This window comes from Elephas maximus, chromosome 16, assembly GCF_024166365.1.
Source record: "Elephas maximus indicus isolate mEleMax1 chromosome 16, mEleMax1 primary haplotype, whole genome shotgun sequence".
In the NCBI taxonomy this organism is placed as follows: domain Eukaryota; kingdom Metazoa; phylum Chordata; class Mammalia; order Proboscidea; family Elephantidae; genus Elephas; species Elephas maximus.
In genome coordinates this window covers 2,522,999-2,550,442 of record NC_064834.1, presented here as the reverse complement: position 1 = coordinate 2,550,442, position 27,444 = coordinate 2,522,999, and the positions used below count along the sequence as shown (strand labels likewise).

The 27,444-nt window shown below is 44.0% G+C and overlaps 1 protein-coding gene across 4 annotated transcripts in view; it reads left to right on the top strand.

Annotated features, from left to right (window-relative positions):
- VSTM4 (V-set and transmembrane domain containing 4) overlaps window positions 1–27,444 on the top strand; it is a 176,402-nt gene that overhangs the window by 12,210 nt on the left and 136,748 nt on the right. For all 4 annotated transcript variants that reach the window (XM_049854948.1, XM_049854946.1, XM_049854947.1 and 1 more), the window contains exon 2: window positions 566–964. In XM_049854948.1, coding sequence (XP_049710905.1) covers window positions 566–964 — 399 coding nt within the window. The remainder of the gene's footprint in view (window positions 1–565; window positions 965–27,444) is intronic.

Here is a 27,444-nt window from a genome sequence, read left to right as displayed (position 1 = left end):
TCCTGCTTCTCTGTCTGGGCTATGGTTGAAGTAGCTGAGATTGGGAAAGGGGCCTGGAAAGGCAGGCCCATGGTGCACAAAGGCCCTTTGTGGACCCGTGTCCTACAGGGCAGCCCTGGCCCTGCACCAGGGCAGCTCTGGGACCCACTGCGTGGCGTGGCCTCAGGTGGGATGCCAGGCAGGGCACCGAGGGGAGTGTACACTTTCAAGAGATTTCAAAAATCCAAATTTTTATGTGAAATCTCTTGAACTTTAAATGTCAGCATATTAAAAATATTTATAAATAATTAAATTATTTATAAATAAGACTATTTAAAAAATTCTTCTGAGTCCAGATGCCAGTGTTTGGAATCCATGCAGACCAAATGCCCTGTGTCACACCCTGGCAGACTCCCGGCTTTCTGTCCTCAGGAAGGCAGAGGGTGAGTGTGGGCCCATTGGGCAGCCTGGCCTCCTGGGAGTGCAGGTCATCGCGGACACTGGCCACCTGGGATTCCCTGGGGTGTTTCCATATGGGAAAAGGCGGCAGTATCCATGACCTTCCTCCTTCCCTTTTTCTCCGCAGAGGTCTGTGGGGCCCTCAACGTCACCGTGTCCCCAGGGCCTGTGGTGGACTACCTGGAGGGGGACAATGCCACTCTCTACTGCCATGTGTCCCAGAAGCGGCGGAGAGACAGCCTGCTGGCCGTGCGCTGGCTCTTCGCGCTGCCTGGCTCCCAGGAAACCTTGATGATTAAGATGACCAAGCTGAGGGTGGTGCAGTACTACGGCAACTACAGCCGCAGTGCCAACCGCCGGCGGCTGCGGCTCCTTGAGGAGCGGCGTGGGGCCCTGTACAGGCTCTCTGTGCTGACCCTCCGGCCCGCGGATCAGGGCCATTACATCTGCAAAGTCCAGGAAATTAGCAGGCACAGGAATAAGTGGACGGCATGGTCCAATGGCTCGTCAGCTACAGAAATGAGAGGTAAGGGCATGGCCTCTCTCTCTGGGGAGGATCAGTGGTTCTCCCTCTTGTCTGCCAGGTGGGGCTGGCAGGATGGCTCTAGGGAGCTAGAGCACACCCTGCCTTACCTATGGACCACGGCCTCATGAGTCAGGCCACAGGGATGCGGGATAGGTCTTTACGTGGACATGAGGGCTGACGTGTGTTGCAGACGTGGAAGCCAGGGCAGACTAGAGCAAGCGCCTGACCACCACGCTGCCCCACACAGCCTCTGGGCAAAGCCTCTTCTGTGTCTGAAAGACAGGGGTGCTGTGTCCTGGCCTCCCACCCGGGGCTGTGCAGCCTGGATCTCTCTGACTGGGAGTGCCAGGCACCTGTGGGAGCAGGCATGAGGATGAGAGTCGCAGGCCCAGGAGGAGGGCGGGCTGGTGGCTCTCACCCATTGCCCAGAGGAACTGATCCAAGCCTTAGACTCACGAGATACTCATTAGGAAGTGGGCAAAGGCCCAGAGGCCCAGAGGTATGGGCCACATTTCCAGAATGTCTTAGCTGCCAAGTGCCATATTTGAGTTATAATTTTTTTATCATAAATATTCTATTTAAGAAGACACATCTCACGATTTTAATAAGACTTTCCATTATGCACTAAAATTGTATCTGTGGTTGCTTTGAACTTGAATTTGATCTGGCCTGAACACAGTTTAATTGTGATCAGGAGAATCAAAAAGTAAAACAGATAGTCCCAAATATGAACAATAACCTTATTTTATCATATGCATGTAATGTTAAAAGCCTTAGTGATATTGTTTTGATAAACTTTAAAAAATTGAAAATATGTATTTTATTTTATTTTTGGTGACAATATGCGCAGCAAAACAGGCTTCCATTTGCCAATTTCTACACACAGTGTTCAGTGACATTCTTCACATCGTGTCAACATTCTTGTTCTTTCTGTTCTGGTTGTTTTACTCCCGTTAACTTAGACTCACAGCCCTCCCAAACTTCTCATCCATGGTTTAGAGCAACTGTCAACGGTTTGATCTCATATAGATTATTTTTTAAAAGAGTGCAGTACTCAAAGGTCACAGTCATTACATTTTGAGCTAAAGTGTTACTTAGTTTAAAGGTGACTTCAGGGGATAGTTTCACTTCAAGGTTTAAAGAGTATCTCAGGGCGGTAGACTTGTGGAGTCCTCCAGCCTCAGGGGGTCCAGAAAGTATGGTACACTTTTCAAGGGATAAAAGTCAGTTATGAAAAGATATTTCAATACTATATGTATGAATAAGGGAGATTTTAAAGTAAGTAATTTAAATAGATATTCTTTAAAGTAGTCAAACTTCACTTGTCTTTGGAGTTTGCTTATTGTAATGTCTTAAGCACAGAATGGTATATCACCTAAACTGTGCATTTCTACTTAAGGAAATTTATTCAAGAATTAATTATTAGTATAAATATGTATTCTGTCACAGAAAACAAAATATACATCAGATGACCAAGGGCTGTGGAGGGACTTCACTCTGAATATCACTTGGCTCATTGAAACATAAGATCTTATATACTAGGTCATTTTTATCACCATATTTTTTTTTTATATGCTGGAGCCTTGTGCTAAATCTCTTGGCAGTGACCATGCTCTGCCAATTAGAACGTATAAAAAGGTTCACTGCATTCATCTGGCTCATTATTTAATGTGAACCTGCGTTCACTGCGTGAAGCTGGGCTCCTCCTAAATATTTATTTGGGTACTTGCTCCAGAAGCCTGAGGTAGTTTGTAAGTCTTCACTGGAAATAAAAAGTTTATTTTTCTCTCTCCTCTCCCACTCCCTTTTTCTTTTTCCTTTCTTCCTCTTCCCTTCCTCCACCTTCCTCTTCTTCCTCCCCTTCCCTCCTCTAAAAATCTTTTCTCTTCTCCTTCCATCCTCTGTTCTTGTCTTTCCCTCTTCCCTTCCTCCTCTCCCTTGCCCTTATCTCTGTCTCCCCTCTTTTTCCTCTCTGTTTCTCTCTTCCCATCTCTCTGCCCACCTGTTTCTATCTCTTGCTCTCTTCCCCTCTCTCTCTCCCCCTGTCTCTCTGCCTGCCTGTTTCTGCCTCTCACTCTCTGCCTCTGTCTCTCTCTCTCTCCCAGTCTCTCTGCCTGCCTGTTTCTGTCTCTCGCTGTCTGCCTCTATCTCTCTGATTCATCCTGTACCCTGCACAGCCTCCTCTGATCTCTCACCTTCCTGGGAAGAGGTCCCACCTCCCAGGAGAGCTGTGTCTCTGCTGTGTTTTTGCCTCCTGCTCACACAGGTCCTTAGCCTCTTTGACAGGGCTTTGTTTTTCTGATGGGAAGATTCAAAGTCTGCGAAGCAGCAGTCATGCTTCTGGAGTGTTCCACTTTGGTTTCCAGGGAGTTATGGCCAGGGAGTTCAGGAAAGATAACTCCAAGTAAACACTGAAAGCCCGCTAGGCCTGTCTCTGTTGGAGCAGGTCCGCCCCAGGTGGGCGTGAGTGTGCAGAGCCCTGGGCCGGCACCCTTCCTGGGCAGGACTGGGGGTAGGCCTGTGGCTCCGGCCCCCAGGGTGCTGTCAGCAGGGCCCTTGCTTTGCTCATCTCCAGGGGCATGGTGCATATCTGGCCTCAAGCGCTGTTTTGCAAAACCTCCACCTTGTGTTAATAGTTGTGACATGGAAAACAAAAATAAGCAACGGTAAAAAGCTCTGTGGGCAAATGTTTGGGTTCAAGAGTATCGAATGGGAACTCTCAGGGGTGCTCTTGGAGCGCTTTTTCCCCACTAGGCCCCATGTTGTTAGTTGTCATCCAGTCAACTGAGACTCATGGCAGCCTTACGTATAACAGATTGAAACGTCGCCCACTCCCATGCCATCTTCGTGATCACCCTTACATTTGAGACTGTTGCCATGGCTATTGTGTGGTACAGTCCGACCTAGGGGGCTCATCTTCCAGCACTGTATCAGACAATGTTCTGTTGTGATCCATAGGGTTTTCATTGGCTGATTTTGGGAAGTAGATTGCCAGGCCTTTCTTCCTAGCCTGTCTTAGTCTAGAAGCTCTTTTGAAACCTGTCCACCTTGGGTGACCCTGCTGGTATGTGAAATACCAGTGGCTTATCTTCTAGCATCACAGCAACACATAAGCCACCAGAGTACGACAAACTGAGAGTCCCTCTCTTCTGGTGTTCTTACTCCTTCCTACAGGCTTCTGAAGCCATCCATGGGACAGGGCAGCTTCTCTTGGAAATTTCCTTTCAATACTACACCCCCTACCCAACCACCTGCCTTTGACAATAGCCTTAATGTTGTTTTCCTTCCTGCAACGCTCTTAACGTGAGATAAAGTTGCTTGTCTTTCACTCCCAGAAAGAGGGATGGTGTGTGGTCTCTTCCCACCTCATATTACAAGCACCTTGCCCAGCAAATGAAGGCGGACTTGAGTTAATGTGTGTAAAGAACAGTTCCTGGCACACAGTGAGTGCCATAGGAGTGTTGGCTTTTATTGTTGTTTGCCCTGATTTCCATAAACAACCATTATTGGTTGTTTTCTGTTGCAAAAAGAACATAGTTCAATTCTAGAAAACATGGAAAATACTGAAATAGTGTAAAGAAGAAAATAAAAATTACTTATCCTGTCTCCACCCAGCCATAAGTTAATATTTCAGTGTAAATACTTCCAGTCATTTTTATACAAATAAAAATTAAAAACCTGTTTCAGTCATACTGTAAATATCGCCCTGTGACTAGCTCTCCTCACGTCACTAAATGCCACGTTCATTTCCCCATGTTGTTAAATATGCGTCCACAACTTGATTTTTAATGGCAGAATTGTGTTTCGTTATGTGGATGTACCATAATTTAGCTTCCCAGTTACTGTTATTGAACAAATCCTTCCTAATAGATCTCCATGGATGTCTTTGTCTTTGGAAGAAAGTCCTGGAAGTCATACTGCTGGGTCCAAACGTGTGTATACCTGATCTAATGCTTGGTGAATACTGTTGAGTTCACCCCTAGAATTCTTACCGAGTTTATATTCCCATCAGCACCGAACATGCCTTTTTCCCATGATCCACATTTTTTGAGGATGATGAGGATGGTGACAGTGATTTCTTGGAGCAGTGCCTGCTGCACAGTTGACCCTCAATAACTACTTGCTGTGGGAAGGGAATGATTTTTGTGAGGTGGTATTAGCACCTTTGCTATGGATGACTTTGAGGTAGGAATTCTTTGCAGGTGCTGTAGCCCTCTCTGGAAAGCTTTACCTGACTTTCCTTTATTGTCGTTGTTGCTGTTAGCTACCTTCGAGTCAGCTCCAACTCAAAGGGATGTGGGTTTTGTAAACACAACGAAACGCTGGCTGGTCCTCCGCTGCCCTCAGGATTGACGTGCTTGAGTCCATTGTTACCTTCCAACCTCGGGGGTTCATCTTCCAGCACTAGATCAAGACAGTCTTCTGCTCTCATCCATAGGGTTTTCACTGGCAGATTTTTGAAAGTCAATCACCAGGTCCTTCCTCTTAGTCTGTCTTAGCCTGGAAGCTCTGCGGACCTGCCCACCATGGGTGACCTTGCTGGCATTTGAAATACCGGTAGCAAAGCTTCCAGCATCACAGCAACACACAAGCCACCACAGTACGACAGACTGACAGGTGGTTGACAGGTCTTTCCTTTGGCCTGTCCTATTTGTGCATGTTGTTCGAGATCCCACGCTCATCTTTATTCTCCATCAGGTCATCTGTGGCATCCTGCTGCTTCTGTTTTGTCACCGTTCACACATTATGTTGCCACCCCACTGTTTTTTTAAGCTCCCATGGCACAGGCATATGTAAAAAAAAAAAAAAAAATTACAACGTAGAACGGTCAAGCTGTGTAAAAACTAAAATGTGGAAGTCAGTCTCTCCTGTTCCCCTGTCCCAATACTATCCCCAGATCCTCTGCCATTGCTGGGGGTAATCATTGTGAGCAATCTGGTTTTTATCTTCAAGTCCCTCTCCTATATACTGGCATCATAACACACCCGCACACCCTCACATAGATGTTTTAACAGTACTATGCTTCTTGTGGGAAACCCTGGTAGCTTAGTGGTTAAGAGCTACAGCTACTAACCAAAACGTTGGCAGTTCAAATCCACCAGGCATTCCTTGGAAACCGTATAGGTCAATTGTCTGTCCTATGGGGTCGCCATGAGTTGGAATCGACTCAGTGGCAGTGGCTTTTTTTTTTTTTAATACTTGTTGTGTTATATACATTGTTGATACTATATGTGTTGTTTTGTAGCTGATACTACCTAGTATGGCAATACCACACCACATCCAATCATTCGCCTGTGGTGGGTGTTTAGGAAATTCCCAGTTTTTCATTAATACAGACAGTGTCCTGGTATACATTTCCAAGTGTTTCTGTTGGTTAGATTCCTATAAATGGAATTGCTGGGCCTAAGGCTATGCAGATTTAAAATTTGAATAGACAGTGCCAAAATGCTTTCCAGAAAGATTACACATTTATACTCTGACCATCATTGCGTGATAGTGTCGATTTTCCTGCAGCCTCGTTAACACTCAACATTATTAATCTTTTCTATTTTTTATCATAAAAATGGGAAAAAAATCCTTTCAGTATTTCAATTTGTATTTAATTATTAGTGAGGTTGAATGTCTCTTCATATGTTTATTGATTGTTTAAAACATTCCTTCTATAATTGCTTGTCCATGTACCTTGCCTATTTTTCTACTGGGTTGCTGTCTTTTTAGTAGATAATTGTGTAGGTATAAATATATATATTTTCATCCACAATACGGATGACACAAACCTTGCTTGTTGAAAGCGAAGAGAACTTGAAGCACTTACTAATGAAGATCAAAGACTACAGCCTTCAGTATGGATTACACCTCAACATGGAAACCCTGGTGGCGTAGTGGTTAAGTGCTACTGCTGCTAACCAAAGGGTTGGCAGTTTGAATCCACCGGGCACTCCTTGGAAACTCTATGGGGCAGTTCTACCCTGCGCTATAGGGTCGATGTGAGAGTCAACATAAAGAAAACAAAAATCCTCACAACTGGACCAATAAGCAACATCATGATAAACAGAGAAAAGACTGAAATTTTCAAGGATTTCATTTTACTTGGATCCACAGTCAACACTCATGGAAGCAGCAGTCAGGAAATCAAAAGACAAATTGCATTGGGCAGATCTGGTGCAAAAGACCTCTTTGAGGTGTTGAAAAGCAAAGATGTCACCTTGAGGACTAAGGTGCGCCTGACCCAAGCCATGTTGTTTTCTGTTGCCTCATATGCATGTGAAAGCTGGACTTTGAATAAGGAAGACCAAAGAAGAACTGACCCCTTTGAACTGTGGTGTTGGCAGAGAATGTTGACTATGCCATGTACTGCCAAAAGAATAAACAAATTTGTCTCGGAAGAAATACAATGAAAATGCTCCTTACAAGCAAGGATGGCGAGACTATGTCTCATATACTTGGGCATGTTATCAGGAGGAATCAGCTGCTGGAGGAGGACATCATGCTTGGTAAAGTGGAGGGTCAGCAAAAAAGATGAAGACCCTCAACAAGATGTATTGAGAGAGTAGCTGCAATAATAGGCTCAAGTATAACAAGGGTTGTGAGGATGGTGCAGGACCAGGTAGTATTTTCGTTCTGCTGTACATAGGGTCCCTATGAGTCAGAACCAGCTCAACAGCAACAATAAAAATATGTATATATATGTGCATATATATATCCTGATCATTAATTCTTTAGCTGTTATCTACAGTGTGAAATTTTCTTCTTTTTTCTCAATTTTCTTTCTATTTTGTTTATGTTTACTTTTACCGTATATATGTATTTTACATTTTTAGGAAAATTAAAGTATTTATGTAGTCAAATTTGTCATTTTTCCTTTATAATATTCATTTTTTCCAGTAGCCTTTTTTTATTGAGATGTAATTTACATTTAATAAAATGCATATGGTGCCTCGGTTTTTACTAATCTTAGAAGTATTTCCCACTTCAAGCACGTAAAAATGTTTTCTGTTTTCTTCTAATACTTATAAAGAATTAAAAAAAAGTTTAACTCCTTTTTCTCTCTGAAATCCATTTTTATATAAATTGTGCAGTAGGTAATTTTATTTTGTTTCCAAATGGCTATCCGATTTTCCCTACGTCATACGTTGAAGAGCTAAAATATTCGGTCTTGAAATGCCTCATGTTTTGTAAGCTAAATTTCTGTTTTTAAATGTATTCATTTCTGGACTCTCTATTGCACTAAATCGAAGCAAAATAACAATTTTTCCTATCTAGGAACGTGGCATGATCCTTTATTCAGGTTTTTTTTTTTTTTTTGAAGTCTTTCAGTAAAATTTTTTTCACATAAGCCTTGAGCAGTTCTCATTATGTTTTATTTCTCGGTGTTTTATGGTTGTAATGAAGGTATTCCTTGGCCTCCCCCCTCTGTACACACATGCATGCACATAGACACCTGCACAGCTTTTAAATTGGTTATTGTGGTGTATAGGGAAGTTGTGGGCTTGTGTTGATCTATATTTGGCAGTATAATTATTATCATTTCTGACGTACTCGTCGTCAGTTGCTGCTCAGTGATGTCCATGAATCTACGTCTCAGTACTTTTTCTGACCTGATCGCCTTGCCAGGGCCTTAGACAGTGAGTCATCTGCCTGCACTCTGTATTCTGAATTTGAACTTACCATCTGGGCCTCAGTCTTGGCCACGTTTTCCACTGTCCACATGGCCAGCGTCAGACACTCTCAGTTGCCTTGCTGAAGAGCCAGCTTTGACGTATCCAGGACTTTGCTTATGATTGCTGGTAGGAAACCTACCTGGAAAGCAGTTGGTGTTCCTTTGCCAAAACTTGTTTCTGATGAACTGAGTGTCTCTTAGTAATTTGCCTTTCCGTTTTTAATTTAAGACCCTTATTTTACTTATTTTTTAAAAATTTTTATTGTGCTTTAAGCCAAAGTTTACAAATCAAGTCAGTCTCTCACACAAAAACTTACATACATCTTGCTACATACTCCCAATTACTCTCCCCCTAATGAGACAGCTCGCTCTCTCCCTCCAGTCTCTCTTTTGTGTCCATTTCGCCAGCTTCTGACCCCCTCTACCCTCTCAGTCTCCCCTCCAGACAGGAGATGCCAACATAGTCCAAAGTGTCCACCTGATCCAAGAAACTCACTCCTTACCAGCATCCCTCTTCAACCCACTTTCCAGTCCAATCCCTGTCTGAAGAGTTGGCTTCGGGAATGGTTCCTGTCCTGGGCCAGCAGAAGGTCTGGGGGCCATGACCACAGGGGTCCTTCTAGTCTCAGTCAGACCATTAAGTCTGGTCTTATGAGAATTTGGGGTTTGCATCCCACTGCTCTCCTGCTCCCTCAGGGATTCTCTGTTAGGTTCCCTGTCAGGGCACTCATAGGTTGTAGCCAGACACTCTTTAGCTCTTCTGGTCTCAGGCTGATGTAGTCTCTGGTTTGTGTGGCCCTTTCTGTCTCTTGGGCTGATAATTACCTTGTGTCTTTGATGTTCTTTATTCTCCTCTGCTCCAGGTGGATTGAGACCAATTGATGCATCTTAGCTGGCTGCTTGCTAGCATTTAAGACCCCAGACGCCACTGTTCAAAGTGGGATACAGAATGTTTTCTTAATACATTTTATTATGCCAATTGACTTAGATGTCCCCTGAAACCATGGTCCCCAGACCCCCGCCCCTGCTACGCTGGCCTTCGAAGCATTCAGTTTATTCAGGAAACTTCTTTGCTTTTGGTTTACTAACCAGTTTTACTGACCTCGCCTGTATTGTGTGTTATCTTTCCCGTCACCTAGTTATCTACTATCTAGTTAGAGAATACTCTTCTCCCACCCTCCATCCCTCCCTCCTCTCGTAACCATCAAAGAGTATTTTCTTCTCTGTTTAAACTATTTCTGCAGTTCTTACAATAGTCGTCTTATACAATATTTGTCCTTTTGCAACTGACTGATTTCACTCAGCATAATGGCTTCCAGATTCCTCCATGTTATGAAATGTTTCACAGATTCCTCACTGTTCTTTATTGATGCGTAGTATTCCATTGTGTGAATATACCATAATTTATTTATCCATTCCTCCATTGATGGGCACATTGGTTGCTTCCACCTTTTTGCTATTGTAAACAGTGTTTCAACAAACAATGGTGTGCATATATCTGTTCGTGTAAAGGCTCTTATTTCTGTAGGATATATTCCAAGGAGTGGGATTGCTGGATTGTATGGTAGTTCTATTTCTAGCTTTTTAAGGAAGTGCCAAATCAATTTCCAAAGTGTTTATACCATTTTACATTCACACCAGCAGTGTGTAAGTGTTCCAGTCTTTCCACAGCCTCTCCAACATTTATTGTTTTGTGTTTTTTGGATTAATGCCAGCCTTGTTGGAGTGAGATGGAATCTCATTGTAGTTTTGATTTGCATTTCTCTAATGGCTAATGATCATGAGCCTTTCCTCATGTATCTGTTAGCTACCTGAATGTCTTCTTTAGTGAAGTGCCTATTCATATTTTTTGCCCATTTTTTAATTGGGTTATTTGTCTTCTTGTAGTTGAGTTTTTGCAGTATCATGTAGATTTTAGAGATCAGATGCTGATTGGAAACGTCATAGCTAAAAACTTTTTCCCAGTCTGTAGATAATCTTTTTACTCTTTTGGTGGAGTCTTTCGATGAGCATAGGTGTTTGATTTTTAGGAGCTCCCAGTTATCTAGTTTTTCTTCTGCATTCTTTATAATGTTTTGTATACTGTTTATGGCATGTATTAGGGCTCCTAACGTTGTTCCTATTTTTTCTTCCACGATCTTTATCGTTTTAGGTTTTATATTTAGGTCTTTAATCCATTTTGAGCTCATTTTTTTTGCATGGAGTGAGGTATGGCTCTTGTGTCATTTTTTTGCAGATGGATATCCAGTTATGCCAGCACCATTTGTTAAAAAGACTGTCTTTTCCCCATTTAACTGTTTTGGGGCATTTGTAAAATATCAACTGCTCCTATGTGGATGGATTTATGTCTGGATTCTCAATTCCGTTCCATTGGTCTATGTATCTGTTGTTGTATGAGTACGAGGCTGTTGCGACTACTGTGGCGGTATAAAAGGTTCTAAAATCAGGTAGAGTGAGGCCTCCCACTTTGTTCTTCTTTTTTAGTAATACTTTACTTATCCGGGGTCTCTTTCCCTTCCATATGAAGTTGGTTGTTTGTTTCTCCATGTCATTAAAGAGTGCCGTTGGAATTTGGATCTGAATTGCATTAAATGTATAGATCGATTTTGGTAGAATAGACATTTTTATAATGCTAAGTCTTCCTATCCATGAGCATGGTATGTTTTTCCACTTATGTAGGTCTCTTGGTTTCTTGGAGAAGCGTTATGTAGTTTTCTTTGTATAAGTCTTTTACATCTCTGGTAAGATTTATTCCTAAGTATTTTATCTTCTTAGGGGCTACTATAAATGGCATAGATTTGGTGATTTCCTCTTCGATGTTCTTTTTGTTGGTGTAGAGGAATCCAACCGATTTTTGTATGTTTGTCTTGTGTCCTGATACTCTGCTGAACTCTTCTATTAGTTTCAGTAGTTTTCTGGAGGATTCCTTAGGGTTTTCTGTGCATAAGATCATGTCATCTGCAAATAGAGACACTTTTACTTCTTCCTTGCCAATCTGGATGCCCTTTATTTCTTTATCTAGCCTTATTGCTCTGGCTAGGACTTCCAGCACAATGTTGAATAAGAGTGGTGGTAAAGGGCATCCTTGTCAGGCTCTCTCCATTTAGGGTGATGTTGGCTATTGGCTTTGTATAAATGCCCTTTATTATGTTGAGGAATTTTTCTTTTATTCGTATTTTGCTGAGAGTTTTTATCATAAATGAGTGTTGAACTTTGTCAGATGCCTTTTCTGCATCAATTGATAAAATCATATGATTCTTGTCTTTTGTTTTATTTATATGGTGGGTTACATTAATTGTTTTTCTAATGTTGAACCATCCCTGCATACCTGGTATGAATCCCACTTGGTCATGGTGAATTATTTTTTTGATATGTTGTTGAATTCTATTGGCTAGAATTTTGTTGAGGATTTTTGCATCTACGTTCATGAGGGATATAGGTCTATAATTTTCTTTTCTTTTGGTGTATTTACCTGGTTTTGGAATCAGGGATATGGTGGCTTCATAGAATGAATTTGGTAGTATTCCATCCTTTTCTATGCTCTGAAATACCTTTAGTAGTAGTGGTATTAACTTTTCTCTGAAAGTTTGGTAGAACTCTGCAGTGAAGCCATCCGGATCAGGGCTTTTTTTTGTTGGGAGTTTTTTTTTATTACCTTTTCAATCTCTTCTTTTGTTATGGGTCTATTTAGTTGTTCTACCTCTGTTTGTGTTAGTTTTGGTAGGTAGTGTGTTTCTAGGAATTCATCCATTTCTTCTAGGTTTTCAAATTTGTTTGAGTATAGTTTTTCATAGCAATCTGATATGATTCTTTTTATTTCACTTGGGTCTGTTGTAATATCGCCCATCTCATTTCTTATTTGGGTTATTTGCTTCCTCTCCTGTTTTTCTTTTGTCTGTTTGGCCAATTGTTTATCAATTTTGTTGAGTTTTTCAAAAAACCAGCTTTTGGTCTTGTTAATTCTTTCAATTGTTTTTCTGTTTTCTATTTCATTTTGTTCAGCTCTAATTTTTATTATTTTTCTTCTGCTGCCTGTGGGTTACTTTTGTTGCTCTCTTTCTATTTGTTCAAGTTGTAGGGATAATTCTTTGATTTTGGCCCTTTCTTCTTTTTGGATGTGTGCATTTATTTATATAAATTGACCTCAACACTGCTTTTGCTGTGTCCCAAAGGTTCTGATAGGAAGTGTTTTCATTCTCATTGGATTCTCTGAATTTCTTTATTCCATCCTTAATGTCTTCTATAATCCAGTCTTTTCTGAGCAGGGTATTGTTCAGTTTCCAGGTGTTTGATTTCTTTTCCCTGTATTTTCTGTTATTGATTTCCACTTTTATGGCCTTATGATCAGAGAAGATGCTTTGTAATATTTCAGTGTTTTGGATTCTGCTAAGGCTTGCTTTATGACCTAATATGTGGTCTATTCTAGAGAATGTTCCATGTGCACTAGAAAAGAAATTATAGTTGGTTGCTCTTGGGTGAAGTGTTATGTACATGTCTACGAGGTCAAGTTGGCTGATTGCGGCATTTAGATCTTCCGTGTCTTTACTGAGCTTCTTTCTGGATGTCGTATCCTTCACCGAAAGTGGTGTGTTGAAGTCTCCTACTATTATTGTGGAGCTGTCTATCTCACTTTTCAATGCTGATGGAGTTTGTTTTATGTATCTTGCAGCCCTGTCATTGAGTGCATAAATATTTAATATGGTTATATCTTCTTGGTGTATTGTCCCTTTAATCATTATATAGTGTCCTTCCTTATCCTTTATGATGGATTTAACTTGAAAGTCTATTTTGTCAGAAATTAATATTGCCACTCCTGCTCTTTTTTGATTGTTGTTTGCTTGATATATTTTTTTCCATCCTTTGAGTTTTAGTTTGTTTGTGTCTCTAAGTCTAAGGTTCTAAGGTGTGTCTCTTGTAGGCAGCATATAGAGGGATCTTGTTTTTTAATCCATTCTGCCACTCCCTGTCTCTTTATTGGTGCATTTAGTCCATTTACATTCAGGGTAATTATGAATAGTTATGAGTTTAGTGCTATCATTTTGATGTCTTTTTTTGTGTGTTGACAGCTTCTTTTTCCCACTTGGTTTTATGTGCTGAGTAGATTTTCTTTATATATTGGCCTTTCCTCATATTTATTGATGTTGATTTTGTTTCTGCTGAGTCTGTATTTTTCCCTCGTATTTTATTTTGATGAGTAGGATAGTTTGTCTCCTTTGTGATTACCTTATTATTTACCCTTATTTTTCTAAATTTATAACTTTGTTTTTCTTTGTATCGCCGTATCTTCCTCTCCATATGGAAGGTGTATGAGTAGATTTCTTAGTCTCTCTTTATTATTTTAATGCTGTCTTCTTTTATATAATAACATCACCGTTACCCTGTGTTGGGTTTTTTTTTTTTAATCTTGCTTTTTTTTTTTTTTTAATTTTCTTGTCTGGGTCAACTTCTGGTTGCTCTGCCCAGTGTTCTAGTTTTGGGTTGATACCTGATATTATTGATTTTCTAACCAAAGAACTCCTTTTAGTATTTCTTGTAGTTTTGGTTTGGTTTTTATAAATTCCCTCAAGTTGTGTTTATCTGGAAATATCTTAATTTCACCTTCATATTTAAGAGACAGTTTTGATGGATATATGATTCTTGGCAGGCAATTTTTTTCCTTCAATTTTTTAAAAATGTCATCCCATTGCCTTCTTGCCTGCGTGGTTTCTGCCAAGTAGTCCGAGCTTATTCTTATTGGCTCTCCTTTGTAGGTGACTTTTCTTTTATCCCTCGCTGCTCTTATAATTGTCTCCTTATCTTTGGTTTTGGCAAGCTTGATTATAATATGTCTTGGTGACTTTCTTTTAAGATCTACCTTATGTGGAGTTTGATGAGCATCTTGGATAGATATCTTCTCATCTTTCACAGTATCAGCGAAGTTTTCTGCCAACAAATCCTCAAGAATTTTCTCTGTATTTTCTGTTATCCCTCCCTGTTCTGGTAATCCCATCACTTTGTTATTTCTCTTGATAGAGTCCCACATGATTCTTAAGGTTTCTTCATTTTTTAAAATTCTTTTATCTGATTTTTCTTCAAATATATTAGTGCCAAGGGATTTATCTTCGAGTTCAGAAATTCTAGCTTCTGCTTGCTCATTTCTGCTCCTCTGACTTTCTACTGAGTTATCTAATTCTGTAATTTTATTGTTAATCTTCTGAATTTCTAATTGCTGTCTGTCTATGGATTTTTCCAGCTTATTAGACTTTTCATTATGTTCCTGAATAATCTTTGAGAGTTTTTCAGTTGCTTTATCTGTGTGTTCCTTGCCTCATCCTGTGTATTGCCTCATTTCCTTCCTGATGTCTTGAAGGGTTCTGTATATTAAACTTTTGTATTCTGCATCTGGTAATTCTAGGAATGCACTTTCATCTAAAAGATCCCTGGATTCTTTGTTTTGAGAGCCTGTTGAGGTGATCATGGCCTGTTTCTGTATGTGACTTGATATTGACTGTTGTCTCCAAGCCATCTATAAGTTATTGAATTAGTTTATGCTTGCTTACTGTGTCGTAGCTGCTTGCTTTGTTTTGTTTCGGTATACCCCTATGGGTTGCTTGAGTGAGCTAGCTTGATTATTTTCACCTTTGGAGCTCTGGTGTCCTGTCCCCAGCGGGCTAGAGCTGTTATCAGGTGTATTAGTCTAGGAGTCCATTCAGTTTTCTTTTATGAATTCAGCTCAGGTTTTTTTCCAGGTAGCTGATATCAAGTGTGTGGTACAGGCTCTGTCCTACAGTCTTAGAGGGGCAGGGGTGATTGGCGTATATACCTGTATCTGATTGCAGCAGGGGTCATGCTCTGAACAAGGCAGGGGGCTGAGAACCGACCCCCAAGTGTCTCTGAGGAAAACATGTCTCTGTTCCCTAGAGCATGCTGGTGGGTGGGCTCTGCAGAGGGACCATGGGCACCCAAAGATTTTGTTGTAAGGACTGGGAGATACCAGTTATCCCTGGGCCACTGTTGCAGGTGGCTGGGCGACCCGAGTGGAGCCACCAGTCCTTAGGTCCCTGTTGTGGGTAGGTGAGGACCTTGTTTAATAGGCAAAGCAATGTCAAACATCAAACACCCACCTCTCCACTGCACCGCTGAAATGGTTGGAGTTTGCCAACAAGGGCCTATTCTCCCGAAATAGGCCCGCACAGGTCCATGCAGAAGGGAAAGGTGCTCAAGGTCCACGGATGGTTTATGCCTGGACAAGAGCCACTTCTGTCCTGAGCTCCCCCAGTTAATGGAGCTAGCAAATTATCTTTTCCCCCTAGTTGGAAATTTTTCCCTTCCCCAAGACCAGGAGGATGGCTCCAGGTGCTCACCAGGGTCTATCTCAGGCCCAGGGATTCAGCCGCTGAAGCTGGCTTGGGGGTGGGGGGGGTGCAGTAAAATTTACGCAAATACTTAGCTTTTGCCGAGAGCACACTTCTTCTCAGGCTCCAGAGGTGTGAGTGGGCTGTGTGGCTGGTGCTTCTGCCTGAGGAAACTGCGGCCGAACGCTAGGACCACCGCCCCTGCTGCCGCCGTCGCTGCCACTCCGGGAATGGTGCCTGAGGGCTCCCGGCGATTCAGGTCCGGCAACTCCTCTCCACTTCTGAACGGCCTCTTCCTTCCCCTGCCCCTCAGTTCGTTGTCTAAGCTTGCCTTTGATACTCAGGGCTCCAGGTTGTCACAAATATACTCGTTTCACTTGTTTTTTCGGGTCTTTGTTGTAAAGAGGGCTCAACGGAAGCGTCTGTCTATTCTGCCATCTTGGCTCTGCCTCTCTTGGTGACTTTCTTTTAAGATCTACCTTATGTGGAGTTCAATGAGCTTCTTGGATAGGTATCTTCTCATCTTTCATGATATCAGTGAAGTTTTCTGCCAACAAATCTTCAGCAATTTTCTGTTGTCCTTCCCTGTTCTGCTACTCCAGTCACTCATAGGTTATTTCTCTTGATAGAGTCCCACGTGATTCTTAAGGTTTCTTCATTTTTTAAAATTCTTTTATCTGATTTTTCTTCAAATATATTACTGCCAAGTGATTTATCTTCAAGTTCAGAAATTCTGCCTTCCACTTGGCTCATTTCTGCTCCTCTAACTTTCTATTGAGTTGTCTACTTCTGTAATTTTATTGTTAATCGTCTGAATTTCTGATTGCTGTCTGTCTATGGATTTTTCCAGCTTGTTAAATTTTTCATTATGTTCCTGAATAATCTTTTTAATTTTTTTAAATTGCTTTATCTGTGTGTTCCTTGGCTTGTGCTGCATATTGCCTCATTTCATTCCTGATGTCTTGAAGGGCTTTGTATACTAATCTTTTGTATTCTGCCTCTGCTCATTCCAGGAATGCACTTTCATCTAGAAGATCCCTTGATTCTTTGTTTTGAGAGCTTGTTGAGGTGATCATGAAGACCCATATTTTAACAGTTCATTCTGGAAACCTGCCCAAGCTAGATAAAATGCTCATCAACCTGTAGTGTTTATAACCTAATTTTATTTATTTATTTATTTAAATCAAGACACTTTCATGCCTCCAGACATCTGGCATCTTCCCTATTTTGTGGGATGTGTCACTTTGCCTTAGCTGGGGTTCAGGGACCTGGGAATGCTCACTTCTTGAGAAAGGCAGGAGGCTCTTGTTTCCTGAGGGAGGGAGGTGATAAGAATGTGGGCAGTGAACCTACTGGCTGCAAAGTGTTTCTATTTAAGACCACTTGTTGGGTTGTTGAACAAACTAAACCCGCAGATCTTGTCAGGGTACATGCTCAATTGTTGTGAACACTGATTAATGTCTAACAGTTTGGGAACTTAAACTGTCACATGTATTGTAGTGGAGTCAAGCCTGTTATCATAATAACACTTGTTCATATCACTCATACTTTGCTATGCTCTTCTGAGTGGGAGAGAAACTGGGTCAGGTTACAGGGGTGTCCAGGGAATAATTGCACGTGACCTGCAGCCTGTCTCATCCGTGTGTATCCCTAAGGTACCCCTTACACAGTCCAGCTACTGACTTGCCTTCTTGTGAAATGCCTTAGCAAATGTCATGTAAAATAAAAAATAAGAACCAAAAAACGAAGACCAACCCAAATAACCAACCTACCCCAATATCTGCAGTGTTTCTACTTTAGTTTGCTGTACGTAGTTTTGGGTTTTCCAAATGTCTGCTAATGTCCTTGAGGATGCAAGTATGGTGGTAATAATAATAATAATAATAAGAAGAAGAAGTAAATTGCTGGACTAAATCTACACTAATAAATGAATTTGTCATTTTTAAAAATTTTTTTCATGGAGACACGCATGGACGTGTTCGGCTAAGAAATGAAACAAACAAAAACCTAGGTGTCGTCTAGCTCTTCTAGCTCGCGGCAGCCACGTGTGTTTCAGAGCAGAACTGTGCTCCACAGTGTTCTCAGTGGCTGTGATCTTTCACAAGTAAGTAGACCACCATCAGCAGGCCTTTCTTCTGGGTCACCTTGGAGTGGATTAGAACTGCTAATCTCTCAGTTAGTATCCAAATGCTTAACCATTTCTACCACCCAGGGATTCGTGTATATGAATTTGAATTAAAGCGTAAGTTGTCATTTATGTTCTAAATATGAAGGTTAGTAAAATATGGTGGAGAATTGGAAATTTTGAAGAGTGGGGAAGAATTAAATTTTGTTTATCTGCAAGTGAATTATGCGTGGGTTTGTGTGTATCGGGGGGGGGGCACTCCTAACTAAATAGTTACTGGGCCCAGGTGGTGCACATTGTCACGGCAGATAATGGGGAACGCAAAAGTGTGACTGTCCAGGTGGTAATGGGGTCCTGCTCGGCCTGTATTAGAGACCGTAGTGCCAGGTGAACTTGTCAGTGTCGTTTTTATTACAAGTGGTAGAAGGAAAGGCAAAGAATGTTAGGCAGTTTTTTCAGTTGTTTGTGCCATGTGGCCATGTCACCTGGAGAGAAGCACTGTGTAGAGATAAAATGAATGGGAAGGTCGTAAGGGACCTGTGGCCTTGGGACCCTCTGGACAGGTTCCCGGTGGAAATCACTAGGGTCAATGTTAGATTTTATTTCATTTGTTTTATTAATGCCATTGAAAAAGGAGCACCCATCATCCTAATGAACTTTACAGAAAATGCAGAATTGGGAAATATTTTTAATGTCAGTGAGGACTAACCCAGAAACCCAGTGCCATCGAGTCTGTACCGACTCATAGCGACCCTATAGGACAGAGTAGAACTGCCCCATGGAGTTCCCAAGGAGCGCCTGGCGGAATTTCGACCCGTTGGTTAGCAGCCATAGCACTTAACCACTACGCCACCAGGGTTTCTATAGTGAGGACTAGAACATAATAAAAATGAATCCAGAGAGGTGAGAAATATAGGCAGGAAATAAGAAAATGAGATTCAGTTTGCAAAATGGCGGAGCAGTATGTCTGGGGAAAACAAATCTCAAATGGTCTTCAGTAGTCAGCGGGAGGCAGGGAGACCCTCTGGGGCAGGACGTGGAGGATCACGGAGGTGGGTTAGCCGTGCGCCTGGGATGTGAAGCAGCAGCAGCAGCAGCAGCTGGTGTCATTTCCGTCCACGTCATCACGGCCTGGTGTCCCTGAGAAGGAAGGCGATGGTGTCTTGTGACCTTCCCCAGCTGGCCCGTGATGGGTCCAGCACAGTCAGTTACAGGAACCTCGTTTTCAGAAAGACTGACTCAGACTGGAGGAGGGTGGTGCAGATACTGGGGAAATGAGCGGCAGCCTGAAGAGACACGAGGATCAGCTCAGTCAGGGAGGCTGTGCTCGGGAAGTGAAGCCGTCGCCTCAGGAGAGAGTATCCAGGACAGTGTTCAGCAATGCTAAAAAAAAAAAAAAAAAAATCGCTATTGAGTCACTTCCAGCTCATAGTGACCCCGTGTGTGTGTCAGAGTAAGACTATGCTCCATAGGGTTTTCAGTGGCTGGTTTTCGGAAGCAGATTGCCAGGGCTTTCCTCCAGAGCACCTTTGGTTGGGGCTGAACCTCCATCCTTTTGGTTAGCAGCCGAGTGCATTAACCGTTGTACCACCCAGGGACTTCTGGCTGAATTCATTTGTCCCTTCTCTCAGTGGTCATGTTATCGAGGACCTGCTGTATGTCAACCCTATGCTGGAAACTTGGGAACACGCGGAATAAGTCTAAGGGGTGGCAGCGACACGGACAGATGGAACGTCACAGTGTAGGTGCGGTAGTGAAGGCATGCACAGGGCCGAGCCCCTTAAGGGCTGAGGGGAAGGTGAGTTTGGAGCTGACGCTGGTGGTTTATACTGGGGTGGGGGTCAGCGCAGGGAACAGGAGGGAGAGCAGCTCTGGTGGACAGGACAAAGTGACAAAGGCGTGGGGAGTACCATGTGTGGGGAGAGCCGCAGACGGGCCAGGATTGTTGGAGTATGAGCGGGTGGGCGGGCTTATAGATATGTAGAGGGGCCAGCAGGGCAGCTCCCACAGAGGCTTATGCTGAGTGTTAAGGAGCTTAGACTTTGTTTTGTTGGCCAGTATTCTCAACCATGCCTGTCATCACCCAGGGCCAAGCAGACAGCCACTTGTTGGTTTGGCTTGCTGTGGTGGCTTGAGTATTACTTATGGTGCTGGAGGCTATGCCACTGGCGTTTCACATACCACCAGGGTCACCCATGGTGGGCAGGTCTCAGCGGAGCTTCCAGACTAAGACTAAGACTAGGAAGAAAGGCCAAAATTAGCCAATAAGAACCTTGTGGATCACAGCAGTGTTGTCCGGTATAGTGCTAGAAGGTGAGCCCCTGGGTTGGAAGACACTCTAAATACACAGTGGCCACAAAAATGGTCTCAAAGACACCAATGTTCGTGAAGATGGCAAAGGACCAGGTAGTGTTTCGGTCAGTTGTATACGGGGTCACCATGAGTTGGAGTCAACTCAGTGCCAACTAACAACAACAACAATAGTTAAAATGCAGACCCCTAAGCATCTACCCTGGAGATTCTGGTTTATTAGGTCTGGGAAGGGAATGCGAATATTTAACGTGCTGTATCGGTGCTTTTATTATCAGGCACTTTTGGCTGTCCCTGCTTTGGGCCATGGAAAGCTTGTGAAACATTTAAAGTCTTTTGATGTGTCCCTCTGTTGGCTACTTGGGGGCTGGGTTTAGGGGGACCAGACTAGAGGGTGAGAAGGCGGAGTCTTTTGTAGCTGCCCAGACATGAGGCAATGAAGGGCTGAATTTGGCAATAGGAATGGAGAGATATTAAGAGGTCAGATGAGAAGTATTTAATAACTGAAGATGTGGGAGAGGGAGAGAGCTTTGGTATGATAACTAGAGGTCTAACTCTGCAAGTATGAGTGGGGTGGTACCAGCAACTAAAACAGACTCAAGAGGTGGAGCTAGTCCAGGGGGAAGTGAGAATGAAAAGGCTGGGGTGTTTCCATGGAGAGGTCCAGGAGGTACATGGACGTGTGGTCTGAAGCTCCAGTCTGACCTGGCTGATGAGAACTGATTTCTGAGTCAGGCAGGTGAACCCATGGGGCCGGGTGAGCTCTCCCAGTATCCCAGCTGCCATCTACACTCCCTCACCCCTTCACCATGGCGTCCAGCCTCTTATTTGTGTTTGGTTTCCTGCCCTCTTCTGTAATTTCTCTACCTCTGTTTGTTGCCTCTGTTCTCCTCAAGCTTTGGGAGTGTCCCCATTCTTCTTAGGGAGCCCTTGTGGCTGAATGGTTAAGTGTTTGGCTGCTAACCAAAAGACTGGTGATTCAAACCCACCAGCTGCTCTTGAGGAGAAAAGACCTGGTAACCTGCTCCCATAAAGATTACAGCCTGGGAAACCCTATGGAAGGTCTAAAAACAACAACAACAACAAAAAACTGCAGTGGAAGGTCTGCTCTCTCATATTAGGGTCGCTATGAGTTGGAAGCAATTAGACAGCACATAACAACTACAACCATTATTCTTGAACTCCCTTCACCCCCAGGCTTGTCCTCCAAGGGCACCAGTCTGACCAATCCCCCCAGAAAAAGCACACCTGCAGAGCTGCTAAACACAAGAATGGCCCAGGTGGATATAGGAAGGCTGGAGAGCACCTGAGCCTGGCTGCTGCTTCAGGTGCCAAGAGGGAGTTTCCAAGGTGAGGCTGAAGGTCAAGGACAGACCCCTGAGCAATCCTGGGTGCCCACATCCTTACCATCCCGTGCAGCACCTGAGCTTTGGGACAGGCCAGTTTGGAGGAGTCAGACTGGGGGTATCACATTGGCCTCTCCCCATCAGGGACCCTGAGGCCCCACTATTTACAAGAGTGGTGTTGTCACTCATTTCAGGCTTCTATTCTTTGGTGTGCAACAGCTTCAATGTGCAAAACCTCATAAAAACCTCAAAGGCTTTTTGGCCCAGTTCTGCAGCCTAGAGACTCAGAAGTAGTTTAATATTCTGAGCCAAAATTAATCTCCATACTTTTAGGTGGAGATGTCTTCATCAGCAGTGAAAATACTAATAATAGAAGCAATTTGCAAAGACTGTCTCCTGCAGTTTAATCGGTATTTCACTCTAACCCCAAATAGCATAGTTCAGCAAGCCAAGTTGTTATTCGATTTAAGATTATGTAAGCTTTAGACATAAAAAAAAAACTAGTGCCATCGAGGGAGAGGAAAATGCAAGTGGAAAGACTGTCTGCTACCCTAAAAGTGTTTTGGGGCAAAGATTAAATTATATATCATCTGTTTAACCCCAAAATGTTAGAGGCAATTTAATAATTGAGTCTGAAGCTACTACCACGGGGAACTGATGCTTCAAGTTTCAGTGGAAGAAATTAACTAAATAATTCCTTTTTCTCTGGAGACATGGAGCAGATAATTAGGAATGAGATTTACTAAACATTTAGTTCTACTGCTTAATTAAGCAAGCACACATCATGATGTTTAAAGTGTCAACAGGTCCCGCCACTGGAAGAGAACAAATTGACAACCGGAGTGTAATTTAAATACCGCTCGTAAACAGTTCTTCATTGTACCTGCCCTCACTCCGACTGCCGTGGTCTTGGAAGAATTTAAGAGATTAAAAACTCAGACTCAACAAATATGTGTCAGTTCCTGGCTTTTGAGCCTGCCAAGCACAGGGCTTTGCCCAAAGAGAGGGAAGAGTGGAGAGGTTGATCCCTGCCCTCTCGAGGCCCACAGCCTCTTGCTGTAAAGGAGACATATGTAGACATGGGTAAAGACTCAACAGACGTTACATGGCAGGGGTGGTGTTAGCTTGCATCTCCCTTATCAGCATGTACCCCTTCTCCCACGTCAACAGTGCCCGCTACCATGACCCTTTCACACTTTCTCTTTATTAGACATCTGGGTAACATCTGACGGAGCACTATGGTTCAGCATGGCCCCGGACTCATGGCAACCCCACCCAGAATGGAACAAAACGCTGCCCGGTCCTGCGCCATCGCTGTCTCAATGATTGGTTGTGGATCAGACCGTTGCGATCCACAGGGTTTTCACTGGCTGATTTTTAGAAGTAGTTTGCCAGGCCTTTCTTCTTAGCCTGTTTTAGTCTGAAAACTCCACTGAAACTTGTTTGGCATCATAGCAACATGCAGGCTTCCGCTAACAGACAGGTGGTGGCTGTGCACGGGGTGCACTGGCCGGGAGCGGCACCTAGTCTCCCGCATGGAAGGCGAGAATTCTACCACTGAACCGTAGTGCTCCCTCAGGTGTTATCTAGATGTCTAATTTTTTTAATAAAGAGAGAGTGTGAAAGGGTCGTAGTGGCGGCCACTGCTGATGTGGGAGAAGGGGTACATACTGATAAGGAAGAGACAAGGGTGCGTTCTTGGGGGGATGGAGGAAGGTCACGTGGAGGAGGCAGGACTCCACTTCTGCTGCAGGCTGGGCACAGGTGTGGAGGAGAGGAACACAGTGGAGGTGGTTGCACACTTGCAGTTGGTGGAGGTGAGGGCTGGAAGTGATGAGAGGAAAGCTTGAAGAGGTGAGCCGGCCAGGCACCTTGACACCAGGGACCCTGCACCCTCAGACCGGATACAGTGCGCGGCACACAGAGGGAACTCAGGAAAAATGGGTGCGTGATCCAAGCTCTTCCATAAAGGGCCTGGTTAAAATGGTAACAGAGTGGAGGGTGGTAGTGAGCAGACGCCTAGGCCCATCCTGGAGTTGTATTTGGACAGGGCTGGCTATCCAGCCCTACGTTTCAATATTTCCTAACCGCTATTTTGGGACACAAACATGGCCTTTGTATTAGCTGGTTCCAGAATGTGAACTTCTTTTCCAACAGCCTTGTGTTAATGGGAAGTCTATTTAATATATTTTTCTTGCTACTTTTATTTGTTTGCTTTGTTTTCTAGAATTTGTCTTCAAATGCAAAGGGAAAGAGTAGCTTAAAATAGGCAAAGCTGGAGCTTTTCTGTTTCTCATCAGCTGTTCCTTGCAGGCCACTCAGAGGTCGCATTCACATATGTGGCTTTGTTGGAATCCCAAAAGAGAGTGCCTTTGGCCTGCATCTCGGAGGAAGGGGGGAAAGGAAGCAACAGGCGAGCTGCTGAGAGCAAACAACAAACAGCCTCTGTGTCTCTGGGGTTATAGTTCTCTCACTTGAGAGCACGGATCCAGCTATAATTAGTGGATATACATCTACATTTTAATGATTTTATTCCCCTTGGGAAACCATGCCATCATTGACTAAGAAGGGTCAGTGTGAACCGAGTATATTAATTTTTGAATTTGGAGCAAATGTGTTGACTATCTTTATTTTATTTAAAGGTATTTTTTTGTTTGCACTTCATATCACTGACCTCTTCAGTCTCCTTAGGTTTTTCTCCCCCACTGATCTGTGCAAAATGCTGCCTGAGGCAGGGTGGTGTCTGCCCTCCATCTTTCTACACCCCCTAGGTGGAAATCCTGAAGGCGCTCATGCTGGGAACTAGGGCCTGAAGTTTCTGCTCCTCTCCTTTCAACTTGAGAGACCTTAAGAATTACCTTCTGCTTAAGGTCCTGGGACCTCCTGTTTCCATTCTGTAGGAAACTCAGAACTCAGAGGCCATAACGTACATCATTACAGACCCCAGGTGTGCAGTTCCAGGGCCCAGAACCTGATACTAAATTCCCCTTGGGAGGCCTTAACCCACCAATATGATATCGCATGCATTCCATTCATTAATTCATTCATTCAAAATAGTGATGAGGTGTGCTGTGTGCCAAGGAGTTCCAGGGAGTGAAATCGTGGGCAAGTCCCAGGCCTCAGGGAGCTCCCTTCAGCTGGGGCAGGTGGATAAGGACAGAGATGAAGCAGGAGAACAGTGTGTTCAGAAGTGATGCACTTTAAGGCTGCACATCAGACCAGGGGAGGGAGGGCATGAAATAGGATGTGGTGGCTGGGGGAGTCCTCTCAGGAAGGTGGCTCACATTCTGTCCAGGTTCCAAGTTTGGTGGTTGACCACTCAGGGACAACATCAGTCCTTTTGATCCTGCATTGTAGACAGTTCTCATCTTTTGAAAATAACTTTGTCCCCAAAGATGTGTTTTTTACATCATATTTTGCTGCACGGAGGCTCACTGTTTAAAGGTGCCCTTTGGGATCCTTTGGCAACAATGCTTTGTGATTGGCTTACTCCTTATGCTTTGTTTTTACTCTTGTTTTCCCTGGATGAGATGGAAGAGGCATTTGGTTTAGTTTTGAGTTCTGGGCTCTCCCAGGGCTGGAAGGGAGAACGCGGCCCAGAGACTGGCTTTTCCTGACTTGAATCTCTTTGGGCTCCAGGAGTGTCCAAGGCAGGTCTTCTCCGAGTGTGGTCTTGGAGGCTCCTACCTCAGAATTTCCTGCAAGGTGCGATTCCTGACCGTGCAGATTCCCAGGCCCTCCCCAGATTTCTGGAACCAGAGGAAACGCCTTGAGCCAGGGGCACTGCCTGGGAACCTGCATCTTAGTAAGAGTCCCAGGTGATTCTCTTGCACACGTAAGATTTAAACATCTCAGTCTTTGGGCTCTAAAACCAGGATTTGTGGACTCGGGGAGAGTGTTTTAGCCCAGTGTAACCTGCAGTAGAAGCAGAAAGGAGAAGGCTTATCTCCCAAACCTGGGGCTTTTTTCCTGCCTTCTTACCACTACTCACTGTTGCCTTCTCATCTTCTCTGTAAACCAGGATCCGCTCTGCCTTTCTCTCCATCAGAACCTGCATTCAGGAGGCCTTTTTGTGTCAGAAATGTGTACCTTACTTCTGGTGTACCCTGTAGTTGCAATTTGTTGTTGTTAGCCACCGTTCAGTTGGCCCCCAACTCATGGCAATCTCATGCCTCTCATGCCCAGTGGAACAAAATGCTGCCTGGTCTGTGCCATCCCCATTTTTAGTTGTGGATTAGACCACTGTGATCCATAGAGTTTTCACTGGCAGATTTTCAGAAGTAGATTGCTAGGTCTTTCTTCTTAGTCCATCTTAGTCTGGAAGCTCTAATGAAACCTGTTCAGCATCATAACATGCAAGCCTCCACTGGCAGACAGGTATTGATTGTCTGGGAATGAAACTCAGTCTCCCTCATGGAAGATGATGAGGACTGCTGTCCTCAGTTGCCATTTGAGCTTCTTTAATTATGAGGTCTTTGTTAAAGGATTTGGGGGTGCTGGTGAGTGGCTGGGAAATAATTCTGTGAGGAAGGGAGCCTTCTCCAAGCTTGTCCTGTGAAAGTCTTGGCTTAGTCCTTCAACACAAGTCCTGCTCCAGAAAAAGGACATCAGCATCCTTGGAAAACAGAGACCACACAGGGGACCAGAGGCCCCGTGGTGCTCAGAGGGCTTGTCACCAGGCCTTGGTGTGAACTCTTGGGGGCATCTGCCATGGCCCGTGAAACGCTCCCCCTCCCCCACCCCAGGACACCATGGGACCTTTCTTTCCAGTCAGGAATCAAGGCTATCAGTTTTCACACCTCTCTGAGTAATGGTTTTCCCACAGGTCCGATCAAAGGGGACTGGCACTGAGGTTTGTTGTGTTCATTCTTTCCAGGCGGCTTCCTCTAGAGGCGAGGCTGGTAGGATCAGTTTTTCTCGGGTACCTCAGGGTTGCATTCTTCCAGACTGTTTGATCCTCCATCAATTTCACCCACTTTTTCCCAGTGGGGCACTGGTGTAGGGGATCGCCTACCTTCCCCTTCCTAGATTTCACCTGATTTTGCTCTCCTGGGGGACCCCAGGAGTGGCGACTGCTCCATCATCTGGGCCACCAACAGTCAGGTAGGCTCTGCCCCCTGGGCGCAGGGGCTGAGGAGGTGGCACAGCAGTGATCAGTCAGCCCTGAGCTTCTGAGTGGTCTTACCTCCTCTTCTCTACCGTGAACCCTGAACCAGCTGATAAACGGCATATGATCAAACAAAAATCCAAATATCTACTTTATTTCTGAGAAAGCTGTGTTTAGAGAGGTAGTTTGGCCCTGAGGCCCAATTAGCCTTCCCCCTGCTTCTCTGATCAACTGTACTAGCTCCCCGTCACAGGGCCAGCAGGGGACTAGAGGCCCTGCACCCCAGGAGTCGGAGATGGCCCTGACAGAAGAAGGATGGATGAGGAGAGTGCACATGTGGCCTTAGGCGGGATTCTCTGAAAAGCAGAACTGGCAGTGCTCCCAGTAGCTGGGTGGCAGACCCTTCCCAAGGGGCCACACAGCACCCACCCCCCACACCAGGTGGTTGCAGGCAGCCAGTCTACATGAGCATGTGGCAAAAGCAGAAGCCATCTTGAATAGGGGCCTTACCTCATTCCCCCACCCAGAGGGGAGCAGCGTGTGGAACACACACCTGGATCCGGGACTTCTCTTTGCCCCCCAGGAATGGGGGTGGTGG